This window comes from Chelonoidis abingdonii, chromosome 3 (assembly GCF_003597395.2).
Source record: "Chelonoidis abingdonii isolate Lonesome George chromosome 3, CheloAbing_2.0, whole genome shotgun sequence".
Taxonomy (NCBI): Eukaryota; Metazoa; Chordata; order Testudines; family Testudinidae; genus Chelonoidis; species Chelonoidis abingdonii.
In genome coordinates this window covers 43,911,558-43,936,890 of record NC_133771.1, presented here as the reverse complement: position 1 = coordinate 43,936,890, position 25,333 = coordinate 43,911,558, and the positions used below count along the sequence as shown (strand labels likewise).

The 25,333-nt window shown below is 39.6% G+C and overlaps 1 protein-coding gene across 1 annotated transcript in view; it reads left to right on the top strand.

Moving 5' to 3' along the window:
• CSMD1 (CUB and Sushi multiple domains 1) overlaps window positions 1-25,333 on the top strand; it is a 2,093,217-nt gene that overhangs the window by 1,792,607 nt on the left and 275,277 nt on the right. Inside the window, exons 39-41 of the mRNA XM_075063712.1 lie at window positions 6,283-6,352; window positions 6,841-6,957; window positions 12,733-12,942. Coding sequence (XP_074919813.1) covers window positions 6,283-6,352; window positions 6,841-6,957; window positions 12,733-12,942 — 397 coding nt within the window. The remainder of the gene's footprint in view (window positions 1-6,282; window positions 6,353-6,840; window positions 6,958-12,732; window positions 12,943-25,333) is intronic.

The window sequence follows — 25,333 nt, the reverse complement described above, 5'->3', positions numbered from 1 at the left end:
TTTAAATCAACTGTAGATCTGCCCCTAATTCTTCAGGCATATTATTCACATCTGTCAGGTTTAATTTGGTTTTCATTAGGCTTTAAAAGAAAAGCAATGGAACTCAAACCAACTACCCGCAGTTGAATATGAGAAGTAATTCTAAAGCTGTGAAAGGGAATGTGTAGCCCAAGAAGGGAGGATTTAAAGCAGTGGAATTGTGTTGTGGAGTGGACTTATGGAACAGAAACAGTATAACTTTGTTCATTCTTCAAAAGTGCTTTTACAGCCCATATGATTGCTTCCTGAATGTACTTGTTAAGTGCAGAGTCAGTCATATTACAAACTTATCCATTGCAGAAATCAGAATTGCGTGTGGTGGGGGGGATGGGCTGAGGATGTGAAGTGGTTTGTTCTAGAGCTAGGTCAATGATTTTAAAATATTTTAGATGAAAAGGCAAATATTTTCATGGAATGTTTGAGTAAATGTTCATTTTTTTCAATGAAAAACCAAAAAACTTAAATTATTGAGTAAAAATCTTTACTGAAAACTGCTTATTTTTAAATTAAAAATGGGTTTTGGTTTTAGTATTGAAAAAAATATATTGGAGGAGGGAGGAATTTTTTGAGGAAAACTGGAAAAAAATCTATTTTCCTGTCCCTCATCATATTTTTCAGTGAGTTCTAGTTTGTTTCTAAACGTTTAACAATCCAAACAGAAAATAACGAGTTTACAGTATCATTCAAATAAATTACTAAAAAAATAATTAAAAACCAAAAACTTTCCTACTCTATATAGTCTCAAGATAGTCTGAGAAATTCATATTTTTGTAAACAAAATAGCAAATTTCACTGAAGAACTTCAAACACATGCAACACATGCATCCAACGAAGTGGGTATTCACCCACAAAAGATCATGCTCCAATACATCTCTTTGTCTATAAGGTGCCACAGGACTCTTTGCTGCTTTTACAAATCCAGACTAACATGGCTACCCCTCTGATACTTTTCAAACACATAGTGTTCTTTAACATATACTTTGCACATTCTTTCTTTGTTACCTTTCATCTGAGACTCTCGGAATGCTTTGCGACTTTTAATAAATTAATTAATCCTCAGTTTCTATTAGTACAAAACACCACTTTAGTAACTATTATATTGTTTATACATTTGGGTAAAATGGAACAAAGAAAAGTAAAATGACTATAGAAGCCAGATCTGACTCTCAGTGCCATTTTTTTTTCTGTTAGTTCAGGGTCCTTCCATTTCTGAGAAGGCTCAGTTTTTCCATTACAAAAGCAGGTAGTGTGGAGTTTCCCTTCTCTTGTGGCAGCTCCTGGAGTCATTGTGTCTCAGTCAGATACAATGCCTGAAGAAGCAGAGGTCATCCTATACACCATCCTTGGGCTTGGTTACCACTGGTTACGTGTGGTGGCCAGTATGAAATGCAGGAAGGTGGGGGGTCATGCCCCTTCTTCTTGCCTGCCCTTCTCCATTCCCTCTGATCACCCTAACATTGGCAGCATCCATAACATCATATGTGACTGGGCAGTCTATCTCTCAAAGATAGTGGGGCCTAATCATCACATGGCATAGCCCTTTAAGAGGTTGAAAGGTCTGATTATACATAGGAGGGCCTGGACGACACTGGGAGAGAGGAAGCAGTCCGGAGGATAAGTGTAGGGGACTAGCATAAAGGCTGCCTCCCATCTCAAAGCAGAGCAGATGCCAGGAGATACCTGCAGAGAAATGCTGGCCTGCTGAGCAGCCTGAAGATAATTAAGTAAAAGGTAAAGGGTCCCAGAGCAGGTTAATCCAGAATTTAACTTCAGAAAGAAGAGCTCGGGAGCCACCTGGGTAAGGAGAAAGCGTGGAACTAACTAATACAGACTAATTCCAAAGAGGAGAACTGGAAATTCCTGTTTAAGGAGGGACTGAAAAGATTCCTGAGGAGGAACTGAAAAAGGTTCCTGGATCAGACACAGTTTTCTGGTGCAGGAAAGAAGAATCTTCCGAAGGAAAGAACCAGAAATGGTTAATTGGACTAAACCAAAGGCAACAAATGTCCCTGGGTCTATCTGAGTGAGCTTCTATTTGTTCTTATAGCTGTCATTTGTATGATGCCCTTGGAAGGGGTGTGCCCTTTGATTAAAAATGGTCACTCTGGACTTGTTTATAACATGGGTGAAGGGAAGTGAGAAGGGGCTCACATGTGGTGCCACAACTTACTGAAAAGGGGCCCACTAGGATGACCTCCACACAAGAGTAGATCCATTTGCAAAGGAACAGAATCCTCTCTTTTCCTTATTCAGAGGTGCTGGGCTGGGCAAAATTAAACATTAAAGCTGTTTAAAAAGGACGGTGTGTGTTTCTGTGTGTACACGCACATACATATACATACGCAGACATCAAATAGTTACATACATCAAGGTTTCTGTGTACTAAGAAAATAATGGTGAAATATACCTGAGTAGTACTTAGGAGAAACTCCTAAACTAGTATTCCAAAAACTTTCTTCCTCCTTTTGAGCTATGGTCTTTATTTAAAATATAGATGTATACATTTCCATTTAGGGTTAAACTAAAATTAATTTAAACCAGAACCTTCTGTTGATCTATAAGGAGAATTAACATTATACTCATCAGGATTTTATGCTAAATTCAATAGAAGATTATAACCCTGGATCAGTAAAACTGATTATTCTATTGGTTTCATCATTATGAGATAAATTTACTGTTCATGCAACACTTTTAAAAAACCTGTACAGTATTTTTTGTGTTTACCTTTGCAAATCTACTGGTAGAGTAAAGATCAGTAATGTCCCAGAATGAATAGGGAATTTTCTTCACTTCAAGATATCATCTGGGGACAGGCAGCCTGTTTTATGCACAAAAGGCAATATTTCATAGATTCTAAGGCTTAAACTGACCATTGTGATCATCTAGCCTGACTCCTATATGACAGAATCCATAGTATTTCCCCAAAATAATTCTTAAAACTTAACTTTTAGAAAAAACATCTGCCCTTGATTTAAAAATTGCCAGTGATGGAGAATCCACCACAATCCTTGGTAAATTTTTGCAATAGTTAATTACTCTCACCATTAAAAATCGGTATCTCCTTTCCATTCTGAAGTTTGCTATCTTCAACTTCGAGCCATTGGATCATGTTTTACTTTTCTCTGCTTGATTGAAAAGCCTATTTTTAAAGAGTTGTCCTCCATATAGATACTTACAGACTGTGATCAAGTCACCTCTTAACCTTCTTGTTATTAAGGTAAAGAGACTGAGCTCTTGAATCTATCCCTGCAAGTCACGTTTTCTAATCCAGTAGTCATTCTCTTGGCTCCTCCCTGAACCCTCTCAAATTTCTTAACATCCTTCTTGAACAGTGGGCTCCAGAACTAGACACAGTATTCCAGCAGTGCTCTCACCAGAGCCAAATGCAGAGGTAAAATAATTAATCTCTGTGCACCTACTCAAAATTCCCCTGTTTATGCATCCCAGGATTGCAGTAGCTCTTTAGGCCACAGCGTTACACTGGGAGCTCACATTTAGCTGATTGTCCACCACAACTCCCAAATCTTTTTCAGAATCACTGCTTTCCAGGACAGAATCCCTCATCTTGTAAGAATGGTTGAGATTCTGTCTTCTTAAATGTATACCTTTACAAAGTTATTTAAGTGCCTAAAGATGCAGATAGATACCTAGTGGGACTTTACAAATGCATCTAAGCAGGATAGATGCCTAAATCCAACTGAAGTTAATGGGATTTAGGTGCTTTTAGCACCTATTTGCAATTTTAGAAACCTAAATACCTTTGAAAATCTGGCTACTAGGCCCTGATTCAGAAAAGTACTAAAACATCAACATTAATGGGATTTAACTTTATGCTCACATTTAAGCACATGTGCAAGTTCTTTGCTGAATATGGACAAGATTACTCATACGCTTGAAGCAATGCAAGTATTGAGGTGGTTTTCTCATTTATTGATTCAGCAGTTTCATGAGTCTGTGATTTCCTGGTTTACTGCTGAGAACTGTGGTATTGCAGTGTAGTACTTGAGGCATCCCAACCAACGGTGAGGCTCATTTATCGGGAATCACAGATTTTCTTTTCAAATATTTTTTATCATTCTTTGCAAATGATGATAAAAACTTTGAAAAACAACTTAAGAGTGAGAATAAATGCTCTAAGTCACTGCAGGAAAATAATTCTGGTAAAAATAAATAGCTTTAATTCTAAGGGGTTAGCCACCTTAATATCTCACTTCTTTGCATTTTAGTGTAAATTAACACTGTTAAATATTTTATTGGTAGGGCTGTTGTTTCATGAAAATATATTGGTTTGATTAAATTTATATTAAGGTCTCCTGTCCAGGACATATGAGAGAGAGCAGACTTTTTCCAATCCAGATCACTCCAATTCAGATAGCATAAGAACTTGAGCCTGGGTGGGCTATGTTCCAGGCTAGTGCTCTAACTACTGGACTATAGAGAGAATCTCTTTTTGCTGCTTCTTTCCCCATCCTGTCAAAAAGTCTCATTTTCATTCCAATGCAGGGAAAAAAAATTTAAAACCCTGAAATGCTTTGTGAAATCAAAGTTCTCGAACCAGCCCTAATTAGTGGTACTATGTATTGTGGATTCTGACTTCTCTACTTGCTATTGATCTTGCAAAATGTCTTCATTAAAAATTAAAAATAAGAAATTTATTTTTTTCTGAAGGAGAAAGACCTTTATATGTTCATAGAGAAAAAAGGCTCTTACCTATCAGAGTTAATTTAACCAAGAACATATAATTCTTTGATCAACAGTTGATTTATGTAATACTCTAAACAATATTACTCCAGTGATCAGGAACTTTTTACCATCACCAATAAGTATTTTTTCAGGATAACATGGGCCAGCTTGTGCAATCATGCAAGATATTAATGGTGCATGAGGTGCCCCTTTGTTACCATTTTGTGTTAGATACCCATATCACAGCTGACAGCACATGATGGATGGAAAGGCTGTGCCTCCCTCAACAGCTTGGCCTCCACCCCCTGTCCGATCCCTCCCACTTCCCAACCCCGACTGCTCCTCTCAGAACCCCCCACTCATCCACCCCCCCTGCTCCTTGTCTGCTAACACTCTCTTCCGGTACCGCCCACCCCAACCGCACCTGGGACCCTACTACCTATCCAACCTCCCTGCTCCAAGTCCCATGACTGCTCTGACCCCTATCTATACCCCGCCCCTTGACAGGCTCCCCGGGACTCCACACCTATCCAACCTCCTCTGTTCCCCATCCTCTGACCTCTATCTATATCCTTGCCCCTCGACAGGTCTCCCGGGACTCCCACACTTATCCAACCCCTCCCTCATCCACCCGCAGAACCTCCACCTCATCCAACTGCCCCCTGCTCCCTATCCCCTGACTGCCCCTCAGGAACCCCTGCCCCTTATCCAACCCCCAGCCCCCACCCCCTTACCATGCCACTTAGAGCAGAGTGTCTGGCAGCTGCGCTGCCCAGCCAGAGCCAGACACGGTGCCACACTGCTCGGCAGGAGCGCGCAACCTCGCCTCCCAGAGCTCTGCCCATGCGGTGTGGTTGCAGGAGAGGGGGGATAGTGGAAGAGGGGCCGGGGGCTAGCCTCCCCAGCTGGGAGCTCAAAAGCTGGGCAGGACGGTCCTGCAGGCCGAATGTGGCCCGTGGGCTGTAGTTTGCCCACTTCTGGTGTAGACCAAGCACATCTTACACCTGCATGGAGGAATGGAGAGACCACTGCAAGATCTCCTTCTCTGCTCCAGGAGTACCAAAATAACATGGTCCCTTTTGTACAGGACAAACCATTAACTCACAATATAATGTAGTATGGAAAATTAGGACAACAGAAGTAACTTCTCTTAATCATTTTGAACATTTTCTATTTCAAATTGAGTCACCTCTGATGAATCAAATGAGAACTTCGCTTTGTCTTGCTCTGCAAAGCTATACTACAACTTACAGCAAAACTGTTGATCTAATAATATTTTTTCTTTAGAATGTGAATCAAGAATTATTTCCCATGTTTTTAAATAATTCTAACTATTGCTGAAGGCTTTCCCCCCACCTTAATTAGAAAATATTAGTGGAGAAAAATTGTAAAACTTTTATTATCAGCACGTCAGTATTTCCTTTTTAAAATCATTACATTCAATCACCAATGGGGAATCATGTACACACATACACGCACACGGCAATTACAATCATTGTACTACAAAAGTCCCCGTAATGAATGTGTGTGTTTTGATTTCTTTTTTTTCCCCCCAAACAGGGCCGTTCTCATATTTCTTGTATGCCTGGAACAGTTCGTCGTTGGAACTATCCATCTCCCCTCTGCATTGGTATGAATGCATATTTTATAAGTATGTTGTTATGGCTAACACAGGCATAAGGAACTATTGGCTTTGGAAAGAGAGATGCAGTGATATGCTAACTCCCCTCTGAATGATATGCCTCCTTCATTTCTTTAGCTTTTCACAATTTAGTCAGAACTTCTTTCTCACTTTCCACATCTGCTCTTAAAATTTATTCCTTTTCTGGATACCTACTCAGAATATGATTTTAAATTTCTTTATCAGATCAGCAAAAGATGTTCTTGATGTTAAAAGATATTTGTAATGTAAATGTGGGAGCTATAAGGGGACCAGCATAAAGGCTGCTTCCTCTCCTTTCTCACACTAGATGACTTTTTTGTTTATACTATATATTGGATCTTTGGAATCACATTCTGTTTAAAGAGGGTGTGGGGGCATAGTTGTTGGGTAATGTACTTCAAAGTATTTGTTATTATTATTAAAACAGAGACTGACTTCAATTTTCTGCTTAATAGCTAAGTGTGGTGGAACACTGACAAATATGGGTGGAGTGATCCTGAGCCCAGGTTTTCCTGGAAATTACCCTAGTAACTTAGATTGCACGTGGAAGATCTTATTGCCTGTTGGATACGGTAAGTAAGCATACATTAATGTGGACACAGCAGAGAAATGAGGTCAGACACATGTATGAATTTTAAGCAGCAGGCCACAACTTTTATTAAAACTTAAATACAGGGAAGGGTGCTACACACCAATCACCCATACTATCCTATATCAAACATTTTATTGGTTCCAGTGTGGCGATTTTTGGGCTCTACCATATAACCAATAACTTGGGGTAGGCTCCCAGAAGCTTGCTGTAAGTCCTACTACCACCACCATCCCCACTGTGAGGAGGACAGAGGGTGCAGCAGCATGGGGACCTTGCTCTTTGAGGGCCACAAAGTCTGACCTCAGCCCACAAGGGCCGCAAGGTCTCACCCTAGCCCATGAGCCCAAGGCCCACCACCAAATCCCTGGGAACCATTCATTTCATCCTTTTAACTGCACTGGAGACAGTAAGTCGTGACAAATTAAGAACTCAACCAAGTATCTCAGTTAAATAACAACCACTTTCATACATATACTGTGTCTTGAGGGTGCTACATGGAAGGCAGAAGACTCCCTGGTCCTCTGTCAATTGGCTCATAGAAGAAAAAAATCCTTCTTGATCCCCAAACATGCAAACGGCTAGACCCACAGCATCTGTTAGGCTGGATTCCTAGTTGAGTGTGAGGCTGCTGGAATGGAGCCAAAAGAGAGACTGCATGGTCCCCACTTCAGGTTAAATCCTGGGAGCTAGCAAATGCTGGCCAATCAGTACCTCTCTCCAACAACTGGTCAGTGCTTGCTACAGATTCCAAAATTGGGGAGCAGCTAACTGATGTTCCTCAGCAAGTGTCTCCCTCCTTGCTGCCGAGGATGTACTCTTTCACTGCCAGGCCCCTCGGATTCCCCCACCTGTGGAGGAAGATGGGTGGTATTTTGGAAAGAAACAAGTTCAACTCTTCAGCAGATTTTAGATTTAGATGAATGTACTCTTGACTTCCAAAATAAATGATGGTTTGTTTAGTTGGAATTTCTTATACCCCTACAAAACTGTGCAACAACACTGCAAATAGCTATACACTGTCTTTTCAATTGAAAATGGTTTGCAATTTATATTAAATTGTTGACCAGAGCAAATGTTAACTTAGAATGGTATTATCTGTAAATTCAGTCTTTCTTAGAAGCTGGATTCAAAGCTTCTTAAATCTGCTGCATGGTGATATATATTTATACCTGCCTCAGGAAATTTCCACTATGTTCATCTGACGAAGTGCGTATTCACCCACAAAAGCTTATGATCCAATACATCTGTTAGTCTATAAGGTGCCACAGGACTCTTTTTCCCTTTTTACAGATCCAGACTAACATGACTACCTCTCCAGTAGTAGGAAAGGAGATTATAAGGGCTATAATGTTGTTTGGTAAAATGAGTCAGAACTGCTCAATAGTTCTTGTAGATTGTTTTTGCAATACTTTTTATCAGTTTGTTTTCCCAAAGTAAAGGTGTACACATAATTTGTAATATCAGTAGAAATAATCTAGTAGAACGCTTTCTCACCTTGGAAATCTTTGATGTATTCCCTCATTACTTTTAACTGATTTGGTTAATATTCAGTGATGAAACACAGTATATTATGGTTTTACAGTAGTGAGACCATAGTTAAGGTTGCATCAGATGTTCTGTTTTATGGAGTCTGTACCACAGTCTCCCAGCTTTTTACAGAACTGTTTTTCGTAACCATGCCATAAGGAATTTGAACTAAATTTCAGCTACTAATTAATATGTGTGTGGAATGATCTCCAAAGTGTATTTTGAATGTTAGTTATTGTAAAAAAGCCTGATTTTTTTCCCCTCCTAGGGCTAGATTCACAAAAAAGACCTAGACACCTAATTGACACTTTAGGTTCCTAAATGCTTCAATCAGGCCCCACTGGGATTCACAAAACCTCTGTTCAGATCCCCCCAAACACTAGTTTCTTAGTAACTACACCTTTATTGTAAAGGTTCCCTAGGCATCTACACTTCTGCCTCTGAGCACACACACTGCAGCCCCATGCCAAATGTCCGGACATCTAAGCACCGCAACCATTCATGAACGGGGAAGATAGACCTTCCTCCTTCTAACTTGCCCATGGGTCCTGATCCAATAAACATGCCCAGACCTCTCCTCTGGATAAGACCCCAATAAGTAAGCTTACAAAGAACAGCTAGGGCAGTAGGGGGACCGCTCTCATAACTTTAAATCCAGTGGTTATGGTAATCACCTTGGACATGGGAGACCTCCAGTAGAAATCCTCTCCGCCGCAAACACATACTTGAAGGGTAGAAAGATTTGAATTGGGATGTGCCATCTCTTAGTTGAGTGTTGTAATCACTGGGCAATGGCATATTCTGATGTGGGGTTCCCTCAGTCTCTGCTGTTGAAGCTGTTCCACTTTAGATAAATAATAAAAGAGATATGGGGTGAGAGAGTAGGCAAATATGCAAATGACTCTTTATCCTGGTGGTTACAACACTTAGCTAGGAGGTAGGAGATCCAGGCTCTCTGCTTCAATGACTTATTTTTTTTAATTTATTATCCACAGTGGAACATTCTCAACAAGGAGCCCACATCCGAATATCCCAAGCACAGTGGTTAGGGCACTCACCTGTGAGTGGCAGATCCCTGTAAGTGGCAGAACCCTGGCCACTAGGAACTGCGGGGAGGCTGTGCCTGCAGATGATCAATGTACGCAAAATGTCTCATGGTCCGCAATCAGATTAACCTGATGGGCCGCATATGGCCAGTGGCCCACAGGTTGCCCACTAGTGATCTAACCCAAAGTGCACATTTGCTGTCCTCTGCAGCTGCCTGATCACTAACATTTTGACATCAGAGATAAAATCAACCACTCATCATTCACTTCCTCCAGTTCATTTGCATGCTTGGGGGGAGTCACTATTGCCTTGGTTGTCATGGCAATGGCAATTTTTGGTAACTGATTTACTTCAGACTGCCCTAACATTAGTACAAAGAAGGGCCACAGGAGGATCTGCAGTGAGAGCAGACTGAGTTTGCATAACTTCCTGCTGTGCTCCTTTGGGTTTACACTGTGGTTTTTTTCAGTGTTTGTTTTCGAACGGGAAATGTTTCTAACTTTCCTCCAAAAATCTTACATGAAAATAAGATATAAAAGGAAGTTTAATTTATATACATAGTGTTTATCTGCTTCTTAAAAATGGGGGTTATAATTTTCTGAGTATATATTTTTTTTTTTAATTAAAGCAGGAAAATATAGACTTGGGTCCTTATTTAGTTTTCTGTTATACAGCTTTTTAAAAAAGTTAATTAGAAGTTGCAATAAAAATGAAGTTGCAGTAAAATGATTTGTTTGAATTTGTATTGAATACTTTCAATATATTGGTCAACATGGCACTGAATGGTAAAATATGCAGCTTCACAAATGGCAATAAAATATACGTTGAAGACAACAAATGTGCTAGTTCTTTATTATTTAAATAGCACATATATAAAAAGATGTTCTTTCTTTAAAAATGAAATAAATTCACAAACAAAAACTATAATTTAACTATACTTAAGGTTGTGCCCATCAATAAATCTTAAAATTAAGAAATACAAAGTTAAGGATTAAGCACTCTCGAATTAGGAAATGCCAGACTGAACACTGGCCATGCAATTTGATGCATTATGTTATACCCTTTAATTTGTAAGTATGAAAGGGGTTCAAGTGCCAGTTAGATTCTAAAACTGAAATCTAACAAATTGTATTGGCCTGTTGTTTATAAGTGTTGTAGCCTAAATTGAAATGGAATCTAATAGGATAACCCCTTTTTATTGAGTCCAGGGAGCATTAGCTTACTAACGTTTAATGCTAGGTTCTCTTCAGGGCAGTATTATCACATGATACAGATAATTAGAACCAACACAATTGATGTCTCACTAGTTTTCATGAAGTTTAAACACCAACTACTCTCATATATTTAACAGTTACTTTGATTTATACTAATACACAAGTAAATTGACCTGAGGTTTCGGCGTGAGCTGGCACCTGTTCACCGGCATCACATTTTTATTTCAAAATAGTATTTTTAAAGTTAAATTATTAAACCCCATTCCTTCACTGAGCTAAGTGCAAGTAGAGAGGCCTATACAAAGCTCAGTGCAACTTCGAGATTTAAGTGTGTCCCAAAACATGATGCTTTATTCATTCATTATACAGGAAAACACTGTCAATCTGTAACAATGAGAGAATGTTGATAATCTGACAAGATAAATTTAAATCAGAGCTGTCAAATGATCAAAAAAATTATCACACTAGTGATTAATCACAGTTTTAATCACACTGTTAATAATAGAATACCCATGTAAATTCAGCATGGAAGCATGTCCTCTGGAATGCTGGTCGAAGCATGAAGCGGCCTAAGTATGTATAGTATATCTGGCAGGTAAAGACCTTACAATGCCCCCTACAACAGTGCTAGGTGAATGCCTGTTCCCACTTTCAGGTGACATTGTAAATATGAAGCGGACAGCATTATCTCCTGTAAATGTAAACAAATGTGTTTGTCTCAGCAATTGGCTGAACAAGAAGTAGGACTGAGTGGACTTGTAGGCTCTAAAGTTTTACATTCTTTTCTTTTTGTGAGTAGTTATTTAAAACATAATTCTACATTTGAAGTTGCACTTTCACGATAAAGAAATTGCACTACAGTACTTGTATGAGGTGAATTGAAAAATACTATTTCTTTTATCTTTTTTATTATTGTGCCAATATTTGTAATCAAAAATAATATGAAGTGAACACTGTACACTTTGTGTTCTGTGTTGTAATTGAAATCAACGTATTTGAAAATATAGAAAAACATCCAAAAATATTTATAAGAAATTTAATTGTTATTTTATTATTGCTTAACAATGCAATTAAAACTGAAATTAATCATGACTTTTTAAAAATCTAGTTTATTTGTTTTGGGTTAATCACTTGAGTTAACTGCAATTAATTGACCACCATAATTTAAATATATGCAAAACTATTTGTATACATGAAAAAGTTTTTTAGGCTATGAGTCATGGTGGCTATTGGTAGGTTAATATTTCTGAAAGAAAATAAGCACAGTTTGTGATTTTGAGTACTAAAACTATCTCCAAACTGACGGGGAAATTCCCATGGAATTTGGAGCAGGAAGTGTTGCAATTTGAGTTGCCTTTTAATAGTAATTTAATTTCTTTAGCTATCAGTCTCATCCTTTATAATTTTATGGCAGTAATAGTTTCACATAGAAAACTCTTTGTACTGACATGTCAAACTGACAATCATAAATAACATGATGAAACCCCAGAGTTCAGATCTGAGTAATATATATAATGTGACTTCAGATCTGAACTGACATATTTTAATAGTCTCTAATTCATAAATATGGATTCTTCTGTCCTAAAACGTTTGTCATTTCAGATAGATAATTTCTAATGACTTAAACTATCTAATCTTTCTGTCTCTCAGAAAGCGTTGATGCTTCAGTTTAGTCATGTAAATCCATATTTAGTCACCTAAATCAGAGTGGCCTGATTTTCAGAGGAGTTGTACCCCTAGTAGCTCTCACTGAAGACAGCACCCTCTGAAACCAGGCTACTTCTGTTTAGATTCTGAAATGTGGAATTAGGTGCCTAAATTTAGACACCTAACTTTGAAAGCATTGGTAACAGTATAATCTGTACAGCACTGATTTGTGGATTATGTCAGTGTCTGTTTTTGTGTAGTGTAGCATGAAAAAATGTATTATGAACATTGTTTATAATTCTGATTACTTTCCCATACAGGTGCACATATTCAATTTCTGAATTTCTCTACTGAAGCTAATCATGACTTTCTTGAAATTCAGAATGGGCCTTACCACACCAGTTCTATGATAGGCCAGTTTAGTGGAACGGAACTCCCACCATCTTTACTAAGTACAACTCATGAAACACTCATCCATTTTTATAGCGATCACTCAGAGAATCGACGAGGATATAAGCTTGCATACCAAGGTAAGTAATAATTAAACCACTGAACCATTTAGAGAATGATAAGAGGCATGCTAACTTACTTATTATGGAATGACCTCAGAAATATTTCTTTTGCTTTTTTAAAAACGATTATGACAATGTATAGCTCTTATACAGTGTTTTTCAAGCATAAACCTCAAATTACTTTACAAAGGAAGTTATGTACCAGTATCTCTGCTTTACAGATGGGGAAACTGTGGCAGGAGTGAAGTGACTTGCCAATGTTACTGGTAGAGCTTACAACAGAACCCAGGTCTCTTGAATCCCATTCTAGTGGCTTATCTACTGGTTTAGGTTGCTGCCTTTTATTGCACTGCTGGCCAAATCTAGAAGTCCTCATTTTTAGGTTTATACTCATTTCAATAGGAGTTTTACCTGAGTAAGACTAGTCAAAACTGAATAAGAATTTCAGGATTTGGTCATAATTATTTAGAAAGTGTGTGTATATATTATAAAATAGAAATATTGGTAACGTTAAATTTTGCAATGTAAATTCCTGTGAAAAGAAACAGAAACTCATAATGCCAACAAGTGCAACTAAAACAAATACATTCAGGTTTGTATAAGCACATCCAAGCCCCTACTAAGCTTTATGAATGTGGTTAACTTTAACTACTGTGATTAGTCCTACTGACTTTGGTGCATCTCTTCAAACTGTATACAATAAAGTATATGCATAAATCTTTGCTGAATCAAGGCCTAGATTTTTTTGTAATGATTAAGTTAATGAAATAGAACATATGAACTGTTTAATGTTTCATCTATCTTACTTTTTGTTTATTTTCTTCTCATCTCTCATTTTTTCTGTTGATAAATATAAATAACATGACTAATTTGTGCACATTTCTATAACTTCAACAAGATACTGTGAGCCGTAATCACTGTTGCAGGGCTAAGGGCAGAAGAATGAGAGAGAATGGCTGGCTGTAGTCTTGGGTTTGAACAGAAAGCACTCTCTGGTTAGGATGTTATTGTGGGAGTTCTGGCTTAATTGAAATCTGATACCAGTTTAGAAAAGGTCTCTTATTATGGTCCAGTGTGAAAGTGATCTGGCCTAGTAGTCAGAGCAGGAGTCAGGTCTAGTGGGAGGTGCATGTGTCCAGGTTGGCGGATGAAGCCAAAGGACAGAACTTGAGTCAACTGTAAATTACTAGAGCCAGGGGTCAAACCAGAGTCAGAACCAGGAATTAAAGCAAAGGGCCAGAGTCGAGGTCAGATACCAAATGCCAGAGCCAAGGGTTAGGCCAGAGTCAGGGTCAGAAGTTGGAGGCTGGGGTCAGAGCCATGATGCCCATATGCCTTCCACTGATGGTCAGAAACTTAAGGAGAGGGAAGAATCAAGCACAGATCAGGAGCACAGTGGAAATAGGAGCAAAGGCAGGAGCCAGGAGTGGAGCAGGGATCAGGAACAGGGTTGGGTGCAGGAGGCAGGCACAAGTAGAGTCCAGTGCAGCCACAACAGGAAATCACCATGTTGCTCAGACAAACTCCTTGTGCCTCCTTCTGACATAAACAGTGTGGTTGAACCAATTAGTGGAGCTATGTGATCCTCCAAACAGAGAGCCCATAGGTGGTGCCTTGGTTGAAGCTATAGTCCTATTAGCTTCTTGGCCGACCCCGCTTTTGCAGACCTTGGGTAGAGGCCAGGATGCAGCAGCTATCTGGGGACTCCCGGGTCTGGTTTCAAGACACACTACATCACACTCATGTTCTTTCAAGGCAGTTTTAGAAGCAGTAAACGAAAAAATACTATAACATAAACACAGTACAAGCACATACAGGATAGGTCCTGATTTTTCTCCAAAGCTCTCTGTCCTAGCTTCTGGCTAGCATAATCCCAGTGTCTCTCTCCGTACAGATTGTAAAAATTTTTCCTTTATCTGTATTGAGTCCAAATAAGCTCAGTTGTACTTCAGACCTCAAACTTCAAGCCATTATCTGGCTCTGATACCTTTTGCTAGACACACCATTGTGACTAGAATGGCAAGATTTCAGCATCCCCTCCAGAGACGGGAAGAAACTAATTTGTTTTAGGATTTTTTCTCTGTGGTATCTTTGCGGGGGTAGGGCAAGTGGGCTTGGTTTGGTATGGGGTTTCTCGTAGTGTTGATGTTGGCTTTATCTCTTTCGTGTCCCTGATGGAAAATGTGGTTTTCTTTTGTCTTTGTTGGCATTTAAACAAACCATCATCTGCCTATCCTGTTGCTCCTGTTTAGAGTTCTGGCAGAATACAGGGAAGACTGTTAGTGATATTTTATAACAAACATTGTAAAATCGTAATACTGCACAACATGTTGACAGTTGTACCTGGTAAAGTTGAATCTCAAAATTTCACATACCATATAATTCACACAACAAAATTCGTGGGTCATTTTATTAACTGCATTGTGATTTATTAGTAAGGTACTGACTGAGAGTCCATATTCATATTTTTGAATGGGGAATGGTAATTAATAAAGAGGACAGATCACTGATACAGAGAGCTCTAGGTGGCTTGGTAAACTGAATGCAAGCAAACAGTATATGTTTTAATAGTGTCAAATGTAAATGCATACTTCTAGGAACAAAGACTGTACACTTTGCTTACAGTGTTGGAGACTCCATCCTGTACCTGAAAAATATTTGGGGTCATCATATATAATCAGTTGAACCTGAGCTCCCAGCAAGAAGCTGTGGCCAAAAAGAGCTATTGTGATCCTAGGATGGATAAATAGGAGAATTTCAAGTAAGGGTAGAGAAATTATTTTACTTGAGATTCTCCTAACATTGCTGGAGTACTGTGTCCAGTTCTGGTGCCCACAATTCAAGAAGGATGTTGATCAATGGAGAGGGTTCAGAGAAAAATGATTAAAGGATGAGAAAGCATGTCTTATAGTGATAAACTCAAGAAGCTCAATCAATTTAGCTTAACAAAGAGAAGGTTCATGGGTGATTTGATTACAGTCTATAAGAACCTGCATGGGGAACAACTTTTTAAAAATGGGCTCTTCAGTCTTGCAGAGAAAGTTATAACATGATCCAATGGCTGGAAGTTGAAGATAGCAATATTCTGACAGGAAATGAGGACTACATTTTTAATGGTGAAACAATTTACCAAGGTTGTAGTGCATTCTCCATCACTGACAATATCGTGATTGGATATTTTTCTAAAAGATATGCTCTAGGAATTATTTTGTGCAAGTTCTATGGCCTGTGCTATACAAGAGGTCAGACTAGTTCATCACAATGGTCCCTCTGGTCTTAGAAGCTATGAATCTATGATTCAGTGACTTAAACTAGAATCATGACTGACACAAGAAATTGTGAGCACTACTCCTGTTTTGACTCACCTTAACTACTGGAGAGAGTAGGAGAGAGTTAATCCTAAAATTAATTAGGGAACATATTAGAAAACATTAAAAATCTGATGAGGTAGAGGCCCTATAAGAAGGATTTTTTAAAGCAGGCAAGAAAAGAGCAAGATAGTTCCTAGTGATTATATGTTCTTTGTGAAGATGATTTCAGTGGTTTATCGAAGGAAATCTTGTTTCTATGACTAGAGACTTTTCGAAGTAACAGTTTGCAAATGATTACATGAAGAATCTAGAAAAAAATGAGATGGTCCAGTGAAGTTTGGTAATTTAGTAAAAATTGGCTAATAGGTGACTAAACTAGAGAATTGTGGCTCAGGAACAAAGTTTAGTTACATTAGCTGGGATTTGGATATTTAAATGTAACAATTAAAAACTAAAATTTGGAATTATTTTCTTCTCAAAATGTACAGCTATTTTTAAATGTGAACTTATATATTTCCACTGATTAAAAAAAGAAGGAAACCAAAGCAACTTTCCTAACAAAGGCTATTTATTTAGATGCTCTACCATTCAATCATTCTTACTGTCATAAATAGCATGTAAAATGTGGAGTAACTAATTCCTGAATGCTATACTTGTGAAACATGGTGTGTTGGCCTGTCAAAAATTTTCTGGCCAATTGCTAATTCAATCAGGAAAACAAGACAATCTATTCAGTTAGGAACTGACAGAATAAAAATTGAATTGACTCCTAACGTGTTTGTAATTTATTTGCAATAAAGTCAGAAAAGGGCAAACATAGTTACTCTTGAAAATGTTCTGTGAATACAATTTTTGGTACAAAACAAAATCTTTCTGATTTGTGAAAGCTGTTTTTGCTGTGAAAGATTGTTTCATGTGGTGGCAAGTGATGTAAAGAAAGGTTTAATTGGCTGAGTTTGTGAGGCCCTGTCATAAATGGATAGGTAAGGTAAGGGTTAAGTTTCTTTTACCTGAAAAGGGTAACCGAACACCTGACCAGAGGACCAATCAGAGAACTGGATTGTTTAAAGTCAGGGGCGGCGAGAACTGGTATACAGGGGTCTTTGTTGGTTTTCTCGCTGCTTTGTTTGAGTAAAAAGCGTTTGTGTCAGGTCAACTAAACTTCTCTTCTCTAGTTCAAAAATATTAATACACAAAATCTGTTTGATGTCAGCTTAAAAGGAACGCAAAGCCAATTCGGGAACTATGAGGGAACATGTGTTTGGTTGGTACAAAGTAGATGTGTGAATTCGGCTGTGTCTTTTTTAAGGTTGTTCTCGGCAATGCTGATAAAAGACCAAGGTTTCACTCCGTAACTCCTTCTTATTTCAAATATTATAATCCATATAGTACTAGTGAAGTACAAAGGAACCCCTATAAGCATTCGGCTAATGATGAACTTGTTGTAACAAATAGATTGGATGGCTGTGTCTAATTGTTTGTTTTCTCGTCGTGGTAAAAAGGTTCTTAACTCAGCGACTTCTCGTTAACTCGCTAGTCTTCGCTATCTCTCAAGTGTCTGCTGCATACAGCACTTCTGGGTTGTAACACTGAAACCTTCACATGTGGAATGCACGGCCATCATGAGCGAGCTGTGGTTGTCATAAGTTTTACATGGTATTGTGGATTTTGTTGGACTGTATGTAATCGGGCTATCTTTTTAGGATCTTTCAGTTACTGTCTTCTTCCATATATTTTCTTGATTAGAGCAAGAGCCTGTATTGTTAGTTTTCGTTTATGCACTCAAGATACTGTGGATTGTGATATTTCTTTCTTTTTTGTTTCTAGAAAGTTTGTCTTTTTAAAACGCTTTGTGAGAAAGATGTCTTCCTCTTAGGTGAGAGGCAAAGGAAAGCCAGGATCGGGTACGGAGCTATTGTTTTCGCTCTATCTTGTGGGTAGAACTTCTAGGGAAAGAGCTAAAGTACCGAATGTGGAAACGGAGACGAAGAATTCTGCTCTGAGTTCATGTGGTTGATTGTGTCAGGTTTTTCGCCTCATGTTGTCCACGATGGTGTGCAGCAAGGGGGTGCTAAGAGCCAGCACTTGTGTGGTGTAGTTTTGCGATCTCCAATTTGTCTGCTGAGGGAAGCAAAACGCTGGATTTCTGGTGGTCACGATCAGGTTAGCCGTCGAAGCAAGCTGATAAGCGGGGGTAAGGGTTTATTTCCCTGCTGTAGCATCCCAAGGGATTTGGGAATCGGTGTGCCGCACCAGGGGGAGTGGGTCGTTTGAGCGGACACACGCTAGAGGTAGTTGAGAAGGGGTATCAGAGCAGCATAATTGATTGTAATTCCTGATCTGGTGGCAGCGAGAATATCCAAGCTGGTAGTGAGCTTGGGGGAGTTTCAGGTAAGCCCCCAAACTTTGGACGCAAAAGTCCAGGTTTGGGACAGGACCAGATTGTGGACGCTAAAGTTCAGGTCTGGGACTGGGACGGCTAGATTACCACAGGCCCTTACACTCAAGTTGATGGTATTTCTTTGTTTAGATGTTTGGATGTAACAGGGAATTGGTTGCAAAATTTCAGGAATGTTCAAAGCATCAGTAGAGTTTTCCTACTGATGTGGGTGAAAATGGGGAAAACTGGAGGGGAGAAATGGGTGATGATCTGAGCCACTGGCATCTGGGTAGCAAGCTTGCAGTTCAACCATCTCTGTAATTTACTACAGATCAGGGAACTGGTTGATGGCAGTCAATACTACATTCCAGCAGGGCCAGTGCAAGGAAGTTTTGCGCCCTAGGCGAAGCTTCCACCTGGCGTCCCCCCACAGACCTGCGGCAGCTCACCCCCCTGCCCTGAAGCGTCCTCCATTCCCCGCGGCAGCTTCCCCCCGCCGGCACCTCCCCACCTCAGCTCACCTCTGCTCCGTTTCCTCCCCAAGCATGCCGCCCCCGCTCTAATTCTCCTCCCCTCCCAGGCTTATGGCACCAAACAGCTGATTGGCACTGCAAGCCTGGGAGGCGGGAGAGGTGGAGCAGTGACTGCACGCTCAGGGAGGAACGTTGTAAAAAAAAAATTAGGGGCACCGCTTTTTGCGCCCCCAAATCTTGGCGCCCTGTGCAACCGCCTAGTTCACTTTAATGGTAGCACTGACTCTGCATTCCAGCATAACAATGCTCCTTATTTTAGCCCTGCCCAGCCTCTCAGTAGAATTTAAAAATATTGATATACTGAAAGAGAAAGAAAGAAAGAGTAGAAATGGTGGGTGGAATGGGAATGAGGAAGAAGGAATGCACACACAGCCCCTCGCGTGGGAGGGAGAATGGGGTTCTTGATATAGAGGAGCCTGGTGGGTGAGTGGTCACACACAGCTTCTAGCTTTGAAGGGAAGGAAGGGTCACAAAGAATTTTTTGTAGGGTAAGAATTGGTGACCCTGTTATGGAGTGGAAGTTGAGACGGCGGTGGGGGGGAAAGAGGGGATAAAGGGGCATTGAGGGTCACACAGAGGCCCTGGCATGGAAAGAGAATAGGGAACCCTAGCTTGAGGCATGGAGGGCATACAGAGCTCCTGGCATGCAGAGGGAGAATGTAGGCAACCTTAACTATTGCTTTCAGTTCTACTCATACTTAAAGAGAACTTCCTGAACCATAGACAGACACGGGAGCAAAATTTAAATGAACAAACACAAGGTCAAATCATATGACACAGCTGAGATTTTTTATTCCATTTCACCAATTCACAAAATTATCTTTCCATGAACTGTAGGAAAATTGAGTTATTAGTGGTGTATGATACAGATATTATCAATAGAATTATATATATTGTCTCTAGGTAAATCTCGAGTTTAACATTTTTGTCAAAGGGAAAGATAATAATAATAAGTAATAATAACAAATAAAATCCGTTAAATATTCAGACTGTCATGGAAAAGGAGATATTTCAACTATGTTGTGTTTTGCAGCTAGTAAAATACAGATAGTCACTACCTGAATGTGATTAAAAAAAATGAGGACCTGTAATCACAGCCATAGTTTTTGCTTAAGCTGCAGAATTTAATTGTGTATCACATTATCTCAGAACGGAATGATCAACTAATAAGTCCCAAGAATAAATAGTAACATCAGCCTTTTCAGAACTCTGTTTGAAAATAACTTGGTGTACTTATGATTGTATTTTCATGATCTATGTTCTTAAAACAGCAACGCAACATAGAGCCATTAAGGAGAAATAACACTATGTATATTAATAGAAATGTATGATTTTAAAAATACAAAGCTGGGGGGATCAAATAATAGGAACAAACAAATAAAATACTAGGACCTTCTCCACGTAGAAATATACCACCCAACAACACAACAATTCTCATTCAGGCAAATATGTGAGGCCAGATGGGGGGCCAAATAGAGATGAATGTAATCAGACAGTTTCTGTACCAAACTACGTAGAGCTTTTAATGCACAGCAAATATTGTATCTTTTCTTTTGTTAAGAAACAGCATACAGAAATAACACCAAGAGATTAGTAATAATCACTGTGTCTCCATGTGCTCCCCCATATCTTGCCTCTCTTTGCGGGGAGTAATGCCGCTCTGCACCCCTCCCTAACTATGCCCATGCATGTTACCTCTTGGGGATGAGTGGCCCTTTAAAAATTGTTCATCTCCTTTTCTATGACTCTTTATCATGATTTCTGGAGTGGAGATGGGGATAGCACTTTCCCTAATCTCAACAGCCCTTCATCTGTGAGAGGGAGCATATCTTCTCTCCCATACAGGATCTCACGGGGATGTGGTGTCCTTTTAAAGTCAGAGAGTCCTTCTCAGTCAGCTGCCTTGAAGTGCCCTGTGGATCAGGGGTTGAGGGAGTCAGACAGTTTAGTTTGTTTGCTTGAATTGCAGACTTTTTTAGGGATGTTCTTGTTTCCCTTTGGTTCTTAGGTGGCTAGCATGGGCTCCAGGCTCTTTTCCATGTGGATGTGTAACTCTTATAAGAAGCACATGGAATCTTTTTAAAGGGAATAAGGCAATACACCACGTTTATCGAGAGTACAGTTTAAATATTAAAATCAGCATATGTTTCCATTCTCTCTCTCTCTCTCACACACACACCCCACCCAAAAGTTTCTGCAGCTGGATCTTATATTTACCAGTCCTTATTGTTGCTCAGTCAGTTCCAGTGGCCAGCTGAAACTGTACACGAGGAATGAGGAGCTTGTCTCAGCTCTGATGTTGATGCAGAATGAACCCAAAATCCCATGGCAATACACCCTTCTTTTATACTAATAAGTTACCATACAAGTCTATGGCACACCGGAGCTGTTAGTCAAGGGTGCACCCAACCAGGCTGATACTGGAAGTATCCACAGCTGTTTCGTATCTCGTTTCTCTGGCTCCACTCTTTATTTTGTCCTTGGGGCATATGCCTTTGCTTTAGGGTCATCAATCTGCCATTCGAGTGAAAGTTGGTGCCTCTCGACTCCTCCACTCCCCTCTTAACCATCCAGCCCAGCTGTCTTTTCTCAGATAATTACCATACATTTTTCACTCACATACTGAACAGTAAATAAGGCAATTACAGCCATAAACTTCTATCCTTCTAACATTAAAATCGTTAGTGCAATCAGCAAAAAATAAACTCAGAACAATTTCTTCTTTCTAATTCAAGGCTACAATTTCTTCTTACTAATTCAGAGCTAGCAAAATGGAGTATAAAGCAAAATAAACAAAATAGAGTACAATTTACTTGAGACAATTTCTTCCCGTTAGGCTAATGCTTACAGATGCAGAACCTAGAGCTGCTCAGAGTTAACGTGACTTGTGAGTTGGGTGTCCTTGGTGTGATGCTGGCAAAGACTTCACGGAAATTTCCTGCCCAGGCAAGTGATATGACTCCTAGTGGGAGAATCCTTAATAGGTTCTTCCTGCTCCAAGAAATTCAGTCAGCCACAGGATTGAGGTGACAATGTGCCAGGCCTGTAGCTCTGAGAGATGAGAATATCTCACAAGGGTCAGGGCTGGTTGAGGGGATCATTGTGATGGCACCATTCTCATTTCCCTTACATTGTCCACAGTTCTTACTAGTTTGCATAAGGGGATAAGCTACCCTTTTAAAGACAGTGTCTCGTGCAGCCACATTGTTGCCCTTTAGGGAATGATTGTGCCCTGCTAATGTCCTCATCACAGTCTCTGGAGAAGGGACGGGGTATTTTCTCCTTGTGACAGGTCCCTCCACCCCGCTGGGTGCCGCATGGAACTGGGGTACCACTGAGCCCACCTGACCCACCAGCCTGGGTTCCCTTTACACTGTACTGCTGTGACCAGCCTGCCAAACCCTCTCTCAGGCTCCGGTCTGCACTTTCACCAGTACACATACAGCTGAAGAAACATACAGATGCTATGACCAGCTCTGAATGAGAAGGCTTCAGCTAAGGAACTTCCCAGCCACTTAGGCAGCCCCCCCCTCCCCCCCCCAAGTGTAAACCAAAAATTATACCGACTTACACTGCACAGGGAGCTCATGAAATTCGCCCTCTCCCTCAATGTGGAGAGGAAATATACAATAGCTTTTTACCCCAAGTTATGACTTCCACACATTGGTTTGTGATAAAGCAAAAACAAATTTTTTAACTACCAAAAATAGATTTGAATTGATTATAAGGGATAGCAAACAGATCAAAGCAGGTTACCTAGCAAATAAACAAAAATGTAATCTAAGGTTAATATACTAAAGAGATTGGATATGAGTAGCAAATTCTAACCCTAAATGATGATATAAGCTGGCTGCAGGCTCATAAAGGGCATGCTGCACTTGCTTGCAGCTTAAAACCCCAGGTATTCCTTTCAAAGGCTAGTAATCCCTCTAGCCTGGGTCCATCCCTTCCCTTAGTTCAGTTCTTGTTCCTCAGGTGTTTCCAGGAGTCTCTTTGGACACGGAGTCAGTGAAGAACCACAATAATATCACTCCCCTGGCTTAAATAATATTTGCATATGTCGGGAACCCTTTGCCTCTAAGCTTGGTTCCTGGTCAGTGGAAAAAAACTGACATTCCAAGATGGAATCCAGTACCCAGTAACTTGGTCACATGTCCCTGTAGGGTCACAACAGCCATGACTTGGAGGCTGTTTGTAGTCTCTTCAGGAAGACTTTCTGGTGGGACGTATATTTCTAAGGCTTATTATTTTCTCTAATGGCCCTTCCCAGCCTGCCATCTAGACTGATTGCATTCTGCCTAGTGGGCATTTCCCAGGTGTAAACACATTTTTAATAGATTTATAATAGATGCATAAACAATATTCCTAACTTCAGATACCAAAATGATACATAATAATATTACTGCAATGAATATGGGGTGTAATGTCATACTCCTCTCTTCCTATCTCTCTATTTCACAGGATTCCCCTTCCCTTTGAAGACTACAGTGCTCACTTCTGGCCATTTTTTAAGCATTCTCGTAAGCTTTGGCATAGGATTTGGCGTGCTTCTTCCTCTTTCATTAGCTCTCTGTCTTGGGAGGGAGAGGGAATGCTGGAACTACATGTTACAAGCTGCCATGTTAAGGACAAAGAGTTCTTTGCCTAATTACTCTAATTCAGTGATTACTGTTTCTTGCCATAGTGCAGACCCCTTGTCACTCTGTTCCATATCATCTGAATAGGGCCAGCACATAAAGTCTTCCCTTTTATTTCCACCAGTCCTGCATCCTGGACACTTATTAAGAAAGGGGGGAGGGGTCCTGCCTGCCTGCTGGATATTAGCCAAATAGTAAGGCCTACTCCAAGGTTAAATACTTGTAAAGAAAAAAAAATATTCATATTGGTTGTCTATGATTCCTTAGAAAAACAAATTCAAACTGTTTCATACAGTTTGGAAGGTGAAATTAAAGGGAGGAAACCTGACTGTTTCTGATGCAAGGAGTTACAGGGTGTTTTGCACAAGTTTTTTTTGAGGACAGCACATGTGTGGTCTGGTTGTCACATAGGACATATGAGGGAGTTGATCATGCTTAATATAGATGGAATCCTCAGAGACTTTAGCTGCCAGTCTATGACAACTTCTACTGAACATGTGAAAACTGAAATTTTTCAGGGGCTTATACTGTGGCCAAATGTGGGTGAACTTCTACACGGCCAGTACAATGTACATGCCTAACATCAGAGCAATTCCTCTGCCAAATTTCAAGTCCCTGCTGTAATGCATAAGAATGTTGCAACTTTTCAGTGTACTGCTTATAATATTTTTTTTAACATGAACAAAACAATGTATTTTTCCCTAACTTCATTCTTGGAAATAGCTGAACAATTTATTACACCCCCACCCCCAAAAAAAAAAAAAAGCCTGAGGAACACACTTGGCATGGAAGATCTCATACTGAATGTTTAAAGTTTGGCAACTTTATAAGCAATTGAAAACAGCCGTCTTATAACGGAAAGTGTTAGGTCACTTTAATTATAGGTAATGCTCCCAGCTCCATTGTATAAATGGTTTTCACCTAAACACCCTGTAATACTGATTATAAGTCAAGAATTCGATTGCTAAGCACTGATTTGTGATTTATAAATTATATGCCTAATTAATAAATCGTGAAACTGTCTATGAATTATGTGGCTCATTTTTGTCATACTAGTGACTTTTAAGTTAAATTGTACATCTGATTTATAAACCATGTCATTGATTTATAAGTCTTTACAGAGGTCAAATATGTTATTGGTTGATATGGCTGCCATAATACAGTATCACTGGCAGAAAGTTGTATAAGTGAAAAATATGACATTTCTGACAGAATGAAATGAAATTGATATACCCTTACATAAAGGACAAGAAATACAGGCAAACAAAGAGTCTATGACAATAAAGGCATTTACCAGCTAATTGGAATGTCTGAGACTATGTACTGTATATTAAAGGAGTGGCTGCAAGGGGAATTTCAGATACTCTTAACTCACAAATGTACTCTTGATTACATTTGTCCATGCAATAAAAGCTTTTGGGGTTAGAGCAAAGTGTTGCCCCCTGCCCCTCTCCCTGAATGAAAGAAAGTGCCATTTCTAATTACAGAAATGCAAAAAGAGAGAGGGAGAAGATTTATGAATTTAGATGCCTTTTCATAATAATACAA